Below are 15,351 nucleotides of genomic sequence, written 5' to 3' on the forward strand. Positions count from 1 at the left end.
ACAGATGTTGCTAGAGCTGCTGAGCCTTTCCAGCAATTTGTTTTTGTTCCTGACTTCCACTATTCACAGTTCTTTTAGTTAATTATATAGATGTGTTACAGAAGGAAATTTTCTGGTGTTTGTGCAGAGGTGGTGTTAGGATAGATAGGATTGTTATTTTTATTTTACGTCTTTAAATTTTTTAAGTTGTCTTTTATGAAAATGGCCTCGCTTATTCTATTTTACGTTCTTTTAAGCAATATACTATTGTTAAAACCAAATCTGCAGCATTGCATACCTATTTTTCAATAGAAGATCGCCTTATTAAATAAAAACAAAAAAATTATGTACCAAGCGAGATTTAATTCTCAGATCTGACTTGTCCAGTTGTAACATCAGCTAAGACCTTACCATTATCAATGTAACACTTTATTCCCTTCTCTCATGTTTTTCTAGCTTGTCCTTAAATACACAAACACTATCTGCTTCAACTGCTCTGTGCGGTGACACTCTCAGCACTGATCTTGATTGATAAAATGCTCTTTTACATAACCTACACCGTATCTCCGATTCATGAACACCCAACTTAAGAACTTGAACATACAATCACGATCTCATACAGGGGTGTAATTTTAAAGACCCAACGTATGAACATTTCCTTTAATTATGAACAACTGCTTTATACTGTCCTTCATAGTGTTCCATCTTGTATACAAATTGACTTGTGAATGGACTCCAGATCAAAACCCATTCGCAACTCAGGGACTGCCTGGATTTGATTTCTCAGAATCATAGAACCCCTACAGTGCAGACAGAAACCCTGCATTCACTATGGTTTATCCATCTATCCTGCACATTCAACACAACAGGGCCATTCAGCATGGCTAATCTATCCAACTTGCACGTCTTTGGACTGTGCAAGGAAACCAGAGAACCTGACAGAAATCCACTCAGACAATCATCCAAGGATGGAACCCAGGTCCCTGGTACAATGAGGCAGCAGTGCTAACTACTGTGCTGCCAAGCTGTCTTATACTGTGATCACAATACAGTTGAAATCCACGCTTGTCTAATTTCCTCTAAGTAAAGTGTATTTGTACAGGTACACAAGTATGAGATTTGATAATGCTGTGAAACAAAACCTTCAGTACACAATGGAACAAGCCCTTCTTGTTAGAAGCAAGAACTAAAAACACATTTAAACCTGTGAATGGGCCACGTATAGTTAAATAATATCAAACCTTAATTTAAAACAAATTTCAAATATAAAAAGGTCGAGATTCCTCATGCACACAAAAGCAATTCCTTCTACACATGACCCAGAGTATCTAGGTTTTAGATCAGGTAACAGCCTTGGTTTTTATTTGGACACAAAAAATGCAAGAACAGCGTAGGCAGATGTCCTTGACATGAGGCAACATTAACTTGAAAATGCTGCCACTAAAAGAATGACTGGAGACATGAAGATAATGAACCTCTGCCAAAAATATATGAAGACGTGGAATACCCCGCCATCAGTGATAGCTTCTAAAAGGAAAACAAACCTGAAGTTTAAACCAGATATTGGCAGACAGGAGAATGGAACTAAGTGGCGATCTCCTTCTGAGAGTTACAATTTGTACATAATCTCTACGCTGTAAAATTCTACTCAGTTTATTAAATACTAAAATCCTGCCATAATTTGACCACAAGGTGTCCTCTCATACCAGTGTTTTATTGGGACATTTCTCCTTGGTTTGCTTCATCTTTAGCTAAGAATCCTCTCAGAACACTTATGTTTGATTTTGGCACTATCGTTTTATCAGAAGTACAGCAGAAACATTAACAATTTTTCACTGGATTTTATGGATTTACAGCAGCAAGACAAGAACAGCTCCAAGGAAATTCTTGGGTTTTGAATTAAATCCAGATTGAATCCATCCATAGCTGATGTACTGAGATATGCTTCTGTCTGGATTCATATTATTTTTATCATAATGAACAAAAGCATCAACATCCCTCTTTATGTATTGTCAGGTTCATAGTTGATGTTAGCACAGCTGTGAACCTAAGGGACTTAGTAGGTGCCCGGAATAATTGGATTTTTGTACACTCGTATTTTTATTTACTAGCACTGTAGTGTTATCATTAAACACCAATAAAAAGCCATGATTATTTGCATAATACACTTTTACAGAATGGGATTTCTGGGTAAATATCAATATTTCTAGGAATCTGTTGTGATTGCCTATGATATCTTAAAGAAAACTGTAAAGATCACATCTTTTAATTTTCTTCATTTCAGATTCTAAACCAAAATGGGAAAAGGACTACTTTAAACCAAGGACTGCAGAAGGAGTTGCTGCACTTTTAAAAACAAGCTACTGGGTTGAATTTACATCGCTAGTTTGTTTAAGCAATGGGAGAAGATGTGTGTGTATTCAGAGAAAGCTTCATCCTGAATCATCAACATAACAACAACTCTGACTGCCTCCAAGCTAGCTTTTGTGTGAACAGTGCAGAGACAGAGATCTCCAGATTGAAAGAGACAGCATCTTTTTTTCCCCTCTGCAGTGAAGTAAACAAAAAAAAAGACAGTTAGCCGTTCTTTCTCACCATTTGCCAAAAGCTGTTGCCTCTATTCAGTGACCGAAAAACTGAACAATTAGTGTGTCAATCCCTCTTCCCCATGTCTTTAGCAAAGGGCTTGGCTATGATGATCAGAAATCTAAAGGATTAGGGATATCTCCATGAATCTTATGGACCTGCCATTGAATGGTATTTCCCCTTTTTTTTGCCCCTTCACCCATAACATCTGTATTTATTTGTGTGCGTGTGTGCAGTTTCAGCTAATCAAATTGTTTGTTAATAATTCATATTTGTGTTTCCTTGTGGTTAGAATTGATTTATTTATAATAAATAGTAGTTCACATCAAGAACAGAAACCCTGTTTTTTTTTTGTTAACCCGAATCTAGAAGACATGTGATTTGGTGACTTCTAGTATTGTGGTCAAAGCTTTAACTTTTGTGACAACCCTGGGAGTAATGGAGCTTGAGTATCAATGCACTTTCCCCAAGTGAATTGTGTCAGAACGCACAATGGATTATCACTACTTTGTATCTAAAAGTAGATGTTTAATGGATAAGATGATATTTTTGAAGTACTTACGTGGTACACAGGAACCAAATTTATTTGGAAACTCTGAAATCAAATCATCATTAATTCTGTCCTTCATTGGTCCCAGAATTATTATTGGCCGAGCATAGTGAACTGAAATTTAAAAACATCAATTAAAAAAGAATTAACTATTACATAGAACGAAACATATTAAATAGCTTAAGCACCACCACTCCTACCATTCCGCAATTATTTACGATCTACAAAATGCACTGCAGCAACTCATCAAGATTTCTGCAGCAGCAATTCCAATTGCCTTTCCAAGTCACTTCTTATCCAGAGGTGGATGTAAGTATTCCTTCATATAACTGCATAAAAATTCTGGAAACCCCTATTTGAAAAACAGTGATAGTCTTCGCCATTTCTCTCTTTTTTTTGTTCATTCTGCACTTTGAATTAATCTCCTTGTTAGCAAAAATGTGTTCTACTACACAAACTGTAAGAAATATTTATGAACCAAGAATAATTTAAATCGGGTGTTAATAAAAATGTCCATGAAATTGTTCATGCACCCAATGTGCCAATTTATCATTTCTTTACTGAACAATGTGCATTTAAAAAAATCATTTTCTCACTTGTTGGAAGAGATCTGTAAAAGCTGTGCTAATCATTAATTTTTACCACCATTCAAATTTTTTATAATTGTTTTCAGTGCTCCTATCTCCTCACATGAATCGGAAGACAAAAGACCAAGGTAACAAATTGTACTAGAGGTGGATTATCTAATTATTCTAAGAAACAGCGATTTTTGAGAAGATTTGTAGCTCAGGTTGATGCTAAGTATGTATGTTAGCTTGCTGAGCTTGAAGATTTATTTTCAGATGTTTTGTCACCATACTAGGTAAAATCATCAGAGAGAGTCTCCGGTGAAGCGCTGGTGGTGAGTACCGCCTCTCTATTTATTTGAAGCTGTACGCTGTCAACAATATCCTGACAGGCAAAAGTTTACAAAAAAGGAGAAGGACAACAGACTCCCATTCCTAGACGTGACAGTTGAATGTACATTTAACGGAGAGCTTCAAACCAGCGTCTAAAGAAAAACAACAAACACAGACCAAATACTTAACGTAAGAAGCAATCATCCCAACACCCACAAATGGAGTTGCATCAAGACATTATTTCAACAAGCCACATCACACTGCAGCACCCAAGAACTACAAAAAGCAGAAAAATATTTCTACAATGTTTTCAAGAAAAACGGGTACCCAATAAACACAATCTGCCGATTCCTCAGAAACAAACCCAAACAAGCAGACACAACGCAACCAAAAACTATAGCCACATTACCTTACATCAAAGGCATATCAGAAATGACTACCAGATTACTCAGACCCCTTGGCATCATGGTAGCCTACAAACCTACTAACACATTTAAACAGTGACTAATGAACCTAAAAGATCCATTAGATACTACCAGCAAAACTAACGACATTTACAAGATACCATGCAAGAACTCTTTAAAAAAAACACTACGTTGCACAAACGAGCAGGAAACTTGCCACCAGGATACATGAACACCAACTAGCACACCAAAAGACACGACCCACTATCACTATTTTCTATACATTTAGACAAAGAAGGATCCCACTTTGACTGGGACAATACACACATCCTAGGACAGGCGAAACAAAGACATGCATGAGAATTTTTAGAAGTATGGCATTCTAACCAGAACTTCATTAATAAACACATTGATTTAGATCCTATCTACCTTCCCTTGGAAAAAACGAACTGGAAATGACACCATCCACCTTAAGAAATCAAGACCTATAAATAGAGAGGGGGAACATACCACCAGCGCTTTACCGGGGACACTCTCTGATGATGTTACCTAGTATGGTGATGAAACGTCTGAAAACAAACCTAAAAGATAACTTACATTCTTATTCTAAAAAACAATATATAATGGCAGACTGGTTGCCATTGAATACAGAGATCCTATCTAGTTCAAATAGACCTGAGGTTATAGGGATAGGACTGCAGAAGTAAAGACAGCTCTCGTTACTTTTGTTTCCAGGCTTTTATAGAGGATTCCTTAACAGAAAATTAATACAAAGAATATTGCAAACAAGAGCAATATTTATCCTTGAAACATGGCAGTTCCAGAGGTAAAAGTACTCTCATGCTGTCACGTAGGGAGTTCCAGCAATGGAAAACAGCAGGCAAAAGAAATGGTGACATGATCAAGTAAGGATAGTGAGTTACACAAAAGCAAAATAGTGTTGATGGTGGAGATGGAACTGGAATTAGCTGATGTCCCATGCACTTGCTACAGAATAGCACTCAAGCTACCAAAAAAATATTAGGCTTACGTCTAGATTTAATAGAATGTCACAGAATAGAAGAACTCATTTGGTCTCTTGTATTGCATGCCCACTGATCCTATGTGATGGGGTTAGGACTTCTGATTATAACGTATTAGCACAGTAACTTCCTACACATTGCCAACTGAATATACTTTCAAACACAATATTATAACTTTCTACAAAAGTGGTTTGATCTGAAAATGTCTACTTACTCTCCAGGCGAGTCACTGCTTCATAAGATAGAACAGTATCATCCTGACCCTCTATGAAGGAGGAAAATAGAAAAACATTACAATCAGCTGAAATCCTCCTCATTTAAACAATGCTCACCCCATAACATCCTCTTGCGCCTGAATTTCAACTGCTTTTCATCCATTTCTCTACAATCTGTCAGCACTAGCTTAAATCTAATCCATTAGGAATTCAGCTTGAGACACAGTTGGAGAATACAAAAGGGAATTATAAGTCAGTCAGTCAGTGTAGGTGAAAATTCATCATTTATATTAAGGTATCCATCTTACTGGTAAGTCTGGTGAGTATCCCATGTTATGGCAGACTGGGGCTGGAGCAAATAAAAAGCAACAATGAACTGCATCTTTATGAATTCCAGGACCATTGACCCAAGCACAGAATATGTGGAAGGTGAGCAGTCCAGACTGTCCTGCTCATTGCTGGATAAATGCAGCTTAAATGGTGTATGTCAACTATTTGATTAATTTTAAAGAGACTGAAGCTGGAGGCTCCAACTCATAAGGTAGAGTGGTGACAGCCAAGAGAGCTTGGGATCCAAGCTCTTCTTTAGTCCTACTTAGGGCTAAGGTCCTGATTGTCTATCCAAACAAAAATCAATTGAATAGGTTGATGGCCTCATGATAAGGCTATGCAGGTGGTCAGTGTTCCCAACCGTTTGTCCCACCTGAAGACAGGACCTGTGGAGACAAATGACCTGCAAAGGGAGAAGAAAAATAAATGAAGGAACCCAAAGGGGTTACTTACTGGAGCTGCTTTCACTGTCACTGGTGTTGGACGTCATACACTCTGCAAAAAAGCAAGGTGCCAGAGTTTCAGGTTATAAAAGGAGCATACAACAGATGGGCAGACTGTCCTTTGTTACGTGTTTCTGATTACAATGTACTGGCATAGTAACTTCCTGAACATTACTAACACTGAATATTTTCATGTAGGTTTGGAAAAATGCACTGATCAAAAATCTTAAGACTGATTCTTATTAGATTTTTGTTTACTACAAAACATTTGTTGTCCCCTGTGGGATATGATTCTGCTGTGAGCAACAGGTCTGAATATATAAAGCTCTTGGGTATTCACAGCTATTATCCTTCATTGCTATGGTGAGGATAATCTCATAGGCTGATATTCTAATGCAGAATGCTTAGTTCTGTGTTGCGTCACACAGATGAAATGTACTTCCCTCATGCACATCATTGCCACCGCAACATACAAGATCCTAGCAAGTGCAGCAGTGACTTTCTTAGAAATAAAAATTGACTTTCAACCACCTGTGCACTGCCAGACTCATCCAGCACCTTCATCAGCTGGACTATCAGTTCTGCCAGAAAAAAAACCTGGTAGAAGTGAGATCAAGAAACCAAGGAATGAATCTTACGAGGAGTAGCAATAAGTCAGATTGTCACTACTCTTTTTCACTTACCCTGCTCCAAAGCTCCATGATTTGAGCCTCTTCAGAAATGCAAAGTGTTCCTGTTCAGGAAGCCTTCTAGCACAGTACATGATCAATGCTAGAGGCCAAACTACACCTGCTTTCTACAGCAGTAACTTCCATATTCCAATATTTAACAGCTGAAAAACTCTTTGACAAGGAGAAAGGGTAAATGCGTAACATAAATGGATGAGAGAATAAGATGACTGCTGGTTGGGCAAGGAGGAGTTTTTCAGTTCGGTGACAGGTTCAGTGAAAAATAGAAAGGTGAGAGGATGGGCAAATAAGTGAAGGGATACAGGTAGCAGGCAAGTGGATGAGGACATGATTGATAGGTCAGAAATTGCAGGTCAGGGTAGCATGGAGGTAATCAGCTGGGTACCCAGAGAAGGAGTCAGTGAGTGTGATTTGAGAGGCCAGATTAAGAGTTAGAATAAGTTTAAATTCCTCTAAATTTTTGTGAATAACTATTAAGGTTGGTCTCCAACGCAAAACTGGGGACTCTATCAGAGGGTTCCAAGCGCTGGGCAACTGCCCAACAGAAGCTTAACTTTCCTAAGCAATTACTGCATCAGGATTTCTAAGAGGTCCATAATGCATTTTTCAGGGTACTTCTGCTCTCTAGGTATCTGGAGATGAGAAGTTCTAAATCTGAGAAAGGATTCAAACTGAGGATTTAATATATGTTCATACAGTAGGAGTGAGTGATCAGTTAATTATATGCAGTGAGAAAGCAATAAAATAACATCATAGCAGCACAGGTCAGGGATTGAGTTAAAACATGCCAAAATAAGAGATTTAAGCAGTTCTTTACATGGGGAAACTGATATCAGAAGGTACTACTAAAAATACCACTAAACCTGTTGATCCAAGACTATTTCCACATTGGAGTATTGGAACAAAAAGCAAAGATTTGTTCGAGAAAGATTAAAATGGATAATTAAACTCCAACTATTTAAATCCTGGTTGATAGCTCTGATGTCCTGAGCTGCAGCATCCAATGTGGCACTTCACCATGTAGTTTACGATAGACAGCAACTAATCATTTGCAAAAGCTAAAAACACAACAAACTAAAATCATCCCTTTTTAATTCTCTTTTTATAAACCATATGCATTATAAACACACAAAGTCTCTCAACTTCGACACAAATTCTTTAATGGTGCACAAAATTATAAAGTATCAGTTATATAATTTACATTGCATTAAACGACTGAGTGTTGATTAAGAAATTATTGTACAATTAAACTGATAAAATATTAACTTGTACCTTAGTTTAATTTGCAACACTGAATCATCATTTTGGAAATTATCAGAGAGAGGCAGCCCTTAATAACTAGTGTAAAAATGGACTTGAGGCACTGGCAATGCTAATAACGTTACTCGGGATTACAGCAGAAGTGAAGAAAAATCAGATGTTCCAAGATATGTGTTTGTGATTTCTAGATTCACAAATGTTGGTCTCTCACTTACTCAGGTTCTTCATCCCGTAATAGTCATCACTTAATCCAGGGAACTCCTGGATCCAATCACCGGACAGCAAAAATTTAGAAATAACACAGAAACAAAAAGAGATATAGAAACAGGAAAGGAGTGAATTAGCACCTGGACTCCTGCACAGTGATAGAGCAGAATAGAAGTAGCTATTGGGGCCACTGCAGTTACTGAGGACTTCATTGATTTTAAATGTTCCACCATATGGAGACTAGGGAATATTCAAACAGAATTGTTCGTTGTTAAATTGAAATTGCATTAGATATATTCAGTGTTAACCCAGATTCAGCAGACATTATATTACACGAATTTTGGGAATGTTATTAAAATAATTACAACTTGTTAATTCTGCAACATAGACACTAATAGCAGATCTCACTCTGCTCACTGTCATACAGAGCAGAATTATACCTCAGTCTGGAACTGCCGAGACCCCATTTGATACATCCATGGAAAAGCATTGGGAACACTGGAACCATTGTACAGACATGTTAGTGTTTGCACCACACTGAGTTAGTGCTTACAGAATGTTGTTCCCTCTGATCAAACTTCATGTAAGCCTACAGTTACTTACGGCCATGATCACCTGTGTGCTCCTGTACAATATTCTCCTTGCTCCTGTAGAAGGTAAACTTTCGAGACAAGATGCTCTTTTTACGCTTGGCTCTGGATGACTGTGAAGGAGAAGAGGATGGATGGAGGACATAGGAGGATGAATGGATGTTTCATTCATGCAAAACACATTGTAAATGTGGATCAGCAGTGACATGGTGAGCAAAATCAGATAAACAAGGCTTTTCTTGACTGCGCTGGATGGCATCTTCTCTCAATAACCAAATTCTTTCACGTGACACAATCAGCCAGCCAAGTTTCATTAAACTAAAATTTTCCATTACTTGTTAACAATCTGGGCTCTCCAACAGCTCTAGTTCAGTACTTAACTCCTAATCCAATACATTCCAACACATACTATATTTCATGTCAAAATTCCAGACTGTAATGAAACTATAGGCTGATGTGTTGCTGGAAAAACGCAGCAGTTCAGGCAGCATCCAAGGAGCAGGAGAATCGACGTTTTGATAATAAGCCCTTCTTCAGGAATGAGGAGGGTTCATTCCTGAAGAAGAGCTTATGCCCGAAACATCGAATCTCCTGTTCCTTGGATGCTGCCTGACCTGCTGCGCTTTTCCAGCAACACATTTTTCAGCTCTGATCTCCAGCATCTGCAGTCCTCACTTTCTCTTATAGGCTGATGTGCCTATTTACTGTTTAGACATTTGTACCTAACAGCAGTTCAAGTACTGGAATGAATCCTGATAATGACTTAAGATGTTTATGTGTCTGGAAGCAGAATTTATGGATAATTTAGTGCATTCATGCTGGTTAAAGATGCCCTTATCAATTGGTAGCACATGCCAGAACTTCCAATACACACGTGACTTGGATTTTTCAATTAGTCATAATTTTATCAGTGTGCCATTTCAAATTGTTACATATGCCTAAATATGCTTATTGGTAGGTAAGACTTTCTCCTTATTGGTAGGTAAGACTTACTGCCTCTAGTCCAGAATCAAAGTTACCCTAAGAATATAGTCCCTGTAGTATTAGATAAATGTTCATATGGATCTGGAGAAATGACAAATAAATCACAATATAAGGGACTAGATATTCACCTGAATGTTGTTTCCAAAATGTTAACATTCACATCCTATAGCAGAATGGCAGAGGTTAAGTTCTGTACTAAAATGTTGAAATTGATTGCAATAATCTTGACCGTTATTGTGACTTGTGGAGCTCTCCAACTCGGACAGGACTAACTCAGCCAAGAATTGCCCATCCCCAGCAGTATTAGCAAATAGAACCTGGTACTTGATGGTGCCATGTATGATGGATACATTTTCCCCTTGAATTTTACAGTCATTGCATCACCATGTTTACAACTTGTAAAGGGAAATGTTTGAAATGATAACATTATAGGAAAAATTAAATAACAAATAACAAATGAAATTATCCCAGACCAAGCACACACACTCCAGCCTTTGAGACAGTATTGTACTAGACAAACTGATATTACTGAACACATTTAATTGAAGACTGTGAAGGTCAATTTCAGTCTTTGCGTTTCTGTTTAGTCTGAATCAAATTCTCCAATTTACATTAAAGCTGTAATAGAAACTGTGATCTCAAAAGACAGAGGACGTCATTCAACCTTTTTATTCTTCTCACTGGTTGAAGTTAAAGTCTACGATCGTAGGAATTGTTGGAACTTAGGAGGCAGGAAACATCAGAAAATCTAATGCAAAGCTCAAGTAGTAATAGTAACTAAATTACCAAGCCTAAAAAAGCACACCATTGATATCTCACTAGTTTCACCCCACCCCAGTGTTGATACTGCCAGGAAGTACACCTCTGCAAATATAACGAATCAATGGAATCAAATCCCATATTGCATGTAAAGTTAATTCCTCTAGATGGCACTAATACGATCTAAGAAATACACGCTCAACCAGCTTGCCAAAACTAGCCATACAGTATTAATATCCCTAAAGAATCCATGGTAACTTCTGAGAAGAATGTACAACTTCCCCCTCCCGCCTCAATAATATTAATATTCCCTGCATACATGCACCAGCAACAATCCAAAGTGTAAATGCCCCTGTTAATACTGAAGTCCTCAGCTTTATATAGCACAATATCAACAGCACACGAAGTGCCAAACCACTCCCCAACCCTCCTGTTACAGCCATATCCTAATTCATTTCTGTAACCAACTCCAGTTTTCCAAATTCCTCTCCCAACTCCAGGACCTAATGGGGTCTATTATCCTTCGTTATGGTTAGCTGGTCTGGAGAGAACAGTTTATATTTTAAAGTCAAAACAGACTGATAATTTAAAGATAATGAAAATTGAAAATAATGGATATTAAGTGCTGCAATGCTGGTATCAGATAGATGGAATGCGAGGCAGCAATACTATTTATTATTAGGAATGTAGATCTGTGATTTTGACATTTTAAAGGACCTTCTTATTTGCAATAAATATTCTATTAGGTGTGAGCACCCCTACTACATTTTCAACAACTTATATTTATAAATCACCTCTAAATGTAAAAAAAAATTACAAAGCGTATCAGACACTTCATCAATAAATATCAATGCTAAATTAGAAAAAGGGTGGTAAGCAAAGATGATCCAAAAAAACTTGGTCAGATATAGATTTTAGGAAAATCTCAGACATTTAGATACAAATTACTAAGTCCCAAGTGGTGAAGCAGCGGGAGGATGTATAAACAGCTAGAATTGAGGGAACAGAAGAAATGGTTGCAGGAAGTTGAAATTCTGGTATTAGAAGGAGTTGCAAGACATACTGAATAAAAACCAAAAAAAAACACCAATATATAATTGTAAATGCATGGTTTTGGAGGTGAGATTCAATGCAAATGTCACTGCTTGTGATGACGACAACTTCCTGGATGCAAATCCAACCCATTCTCTTTGACAAAGGTCACAATAACCTGGGTTGCAAAACCACACATGCAAGCTCAGAATTAACGCAGCTAAATGAATAGGCAAGAGCATGGCCAACAGAATATAATGCAAAAAAAGCGAGGTTAACCATTTTGGTAAGAGGAAAAGTGATGGAACAAATTTTTAAATAGGGAGAGATTGGGAACTATTGATGTCCATAGTACCCTGCATGTCCTTGTTCATAAGTCACAGAATGCAAACATGCACATGCAGCAATTGATAAAATAAGTGTTAAGTTGCCCTTTATTGCAAACAAATTAAAGAGGAGAAAAGATGTCTTGCTTCAACTGTATAAAACTATGCTGCGACTACAACTCTAATATTGTATACAGTTTCGGATCAGGGATTTGGATTCCTGTCTGAAACATCAATTCTCCTGCTCCTTGGATGCTACCTGAACTGCTGTGCTTTTCCAGCACCACACTCTCGGCTCTGAGTGCCAGTATCTGCAGTCCTTAAGGAAGGATATACTTGTCACAGAGGAGTGCAAAAAAATACATTCTTAGGATGACAGAATTTCCTATGAGGAAACTGGATTGTATTCTGTAGAGTTCAAAAGAATGAAATGATCATATTAAAATACACAGAATTTTTATAGGGTTTCATAGGGTAAATGGAGGAAAGAGTCCTAACACATCCCCATATACAGTAGCCCCTCCCTTACTCACTCCAAGCTGGGGAAGTTAAATTTCAGGGGAATGGAGTTACAAATTACAGCACAAGCTTTTTAGGACTGTGATGAGGAGGAATTTTTTAGGTCAATGAAGAATAAATCTTTGGAATTCTATACCCAAGAGGGCTATGGAGTCTCAATTATGTTAAAAATAAAAATCAATAGATTTCTAAATATCAAAGACTGAGATCACTCTTCCCTAAATGTTCTTTCAAAATAATATTTCAATTAACCCTTTTTTCATTACACGATACTAAATAGTGTTTCCTATAGTTAGTCTGTCAATATACTGCTTTAGAAATCCACCCTTAACATATTTCAGAAAGTTGTCCTCCAGTTTAGTGCTCAGTTGGTTTACTGGGTCCATATGCAGATTAAAGTCACTCATAATAACTATGTTGTCTGTGCTATATATTTCTCTTGCTAGCTAATTAATACCAATCTCCAGCTCTACACTACTGTTACAATCTCGTGGCCTCTAGGTAATTTCAACTGATGACTGCTACCTCATGCAGTTTCTTAGTTCCATGTAAATAAATTCTACATATTCTTCTTACAAATGTATTGATTCCATCCTTTATTATCAGTATGACTCCACCTCCTTTTCCTTCTTGTCTGTTCTTCCTAAATGTCAAATATCCTTGAATATTCAGTTCCCAGTCCTGTTGACCCTGGGCCATGTAATCATGGGAACTGAATAATGGCAATTGGATTGTATCCATGTATCCCCAGTTGTGCCGAAGGATTATCTACCCTAGTGCAAATGATGTGTACACTCAGAGAAAGTGCCCTTAACTCTGTCTTTTTGACATCATGAAACGAACTCAATGCTTGACTTAGTTTCTCCTGTTTTCTATTCTCCTTAGCATCTTTACAACTTTCGGTTCTCAGCATGCACAATGCACAACAGACATCTCAAATCCAGAGAAAAATTCACCAGCAATGCCTCTGCAAATCCAATAGAAAGGTAGAGGCCCCAATGTCAGTGGCTTCTTTCAGTACAACATCCCGTGCTTCAAGACAATAGTTATTGTCAATCCACTCGGTTGAGTGGGCCATATCATCCACATGCTCTGCCCAAGATTTCCAAAACAAGTTCTCTATTCCATGCTCAGTTAAGGCAAGTGGCTACCAAAAGAGCAATGAAAGCATTTCAGATGTCCTCAAAGCACTCAGCAAGAAATGCAGCATTTCCACTAACTCATGGGAATCTCTTGCCCTAGACTGCCTGAACTGGAGAAGAAGCATCTGTGAAGAAACCCGCTATCTTGAACATCCCCAACCAAGCATGAGTAAATGGGTGATTATGTCAGCAAAGAATGTGAGAGAATGGATTTGCATGGGAGAGTGACTATAAGATTATGAATTAAAATAACCACCAACTTTTAGAATTACCATCTCACTGATGCAATAGATAGACTTCCTGTATCACAAGCAAGAATAGTTCAATGTGACTACATTTAAGCAGAACCATTTTTTTCAGTTGTAGTTTCAAGTTTCAGTAAATACAAATGAATTAATCACTTGTCTGAGTTTAGCGAGGTTTCATTTGCAAATGCACTACCTGCTCAATCTTGTAACTGAGGTTTATGACATTCTACTGCCCTGTTTTTGGTGTGGAAATGCTACAGATTGATTACATGTATTGAAACACATATGGGGCATTGTCAGTTGCATCAGGATAAACTAACATATGAAATACATTCAGAAGCATAGTTATTGTGTTCCAGCAGAAAACCAAGGCTTTTGTATTTTTTATTCTGCTAGAACAGAGAAGTTCTAGGCTTCTCAACAGACTAGTCAGCTCAATGCCATGTTCAAAGTCCCAAAGGGAGTTGGATTCAGGGTCATCCAAGAGATAGAGGTGCTTTCATCTCTAGCATAAAGAAAACAAGAAAATTTGATCATAACTAATTACGCTTTTGTACCAATCAGAAAAATAGTTATATGGTCAAGATAACAGTGAAGCATTTGGCTCTCAATTTTGCAGGCTGCAAGTAAGTGGAAAAGAAATAAGGGTCAACAATCTTAGCACAGTTCTCAAATGTTATTTTTTTTTTCCAAGTAGTGTTTTCTCCCCCTCAAAAACTTACCCCTTTCATTTCAATAACTCCAGGCCTGGCATGGAATTTTACGGTTTTTAATCTTGCTCGCTCTTTCTTCTCAACGCTGAGAAATAAAAACACAAAATGAAATGTCAGAAATCAATAACTAGAACCTTCTTGGTCATTATCACTAAAGTCGTGTTCCACTTTGCATACTGTACAGGAAATTACACCGAAAGACATGCAGTGCTGGCTGAGTAGGCTTTGTAACCTTGGATGTTTGTACTTATGCCAGTACAAACCAATGATATGTCCGTCTATCAGGCCTAACGGAGATTAAATTGAATAAGAAAGCAATATCTCAATTTTTAAGATGGCTTATGTTCAGAAAATTATGTTCAGAACTTACAATAAAGCTCACCTTTTTCACTGAGTCAGGTTAAGGCCATTATTTTGATTAAAGCTTTATGCTGTAAATTAATTAATCTTGAGA

At 37.5% G+C, this 15,351-nt stretch overlaps 1 protein-coding gene across 12 annotated transcripts in view; it reads right to left on the reverse strand.

The window, feature by feature from the left end:
* Positions 1–15,351, reverse strand: part of dlg3 (discs, large homolog 3 (Drosophila)) — a 534,760-nt gene that overhangs the window by 17,766 nt on the left and 501,643 nt on the right. For 7 of the 12 annotated variants that reach the window (XM_072595174.1, XM_072595176.1, XM_072595183.1 and 4 more), the window contains 5 exons: positions 14,907–14,982; positions 9,188–9,287; positions 6,439–6,480; positions 5,655–5,705; positions 3,128–3,229 (listed from right to left, as the gene is read on the reverse strand). In XM_072595174.1, the coding sequence (XP_072451275.1) occupies positions 3,128–3,229; positions 5,655–5,705; positions 6,439–6,480; positions 9,188–9,287; positions 14,907–14,982 (371 nt within the window). Of the gene's footprint in view, positions 1–3,127; positions 3,230–5,654; positions 5,706–6,438; positions 6,481–8,592; positions 8,639–9,187; positions 9,288–14,906; positions 14,983–15,351 lie in introns of all 12 variants that reach the window. The other 5 variants (XM_072595178.1, XM_072595181.1, XM_072595179.1 and 2 more) reach the window with 3 other exon arrangements.

Source organism: Chiloscyllium punctatum, chromosome 25 (genome assembly GCF_047496795.1).
Source record: "Chiloscyllium punctatum isolate Juve2018m chromosome 25, sChiPun1.3, whole genome shotgun sequence".
NCBI classification, from domain to species: domain Eukaryota; kingdom Metazoa; phylum Chordata; class Chondrichthyes; order Orectolobiformes; family Hemiscylliidae; genus Chiloscyllium; species Chiloscyllium punctatum.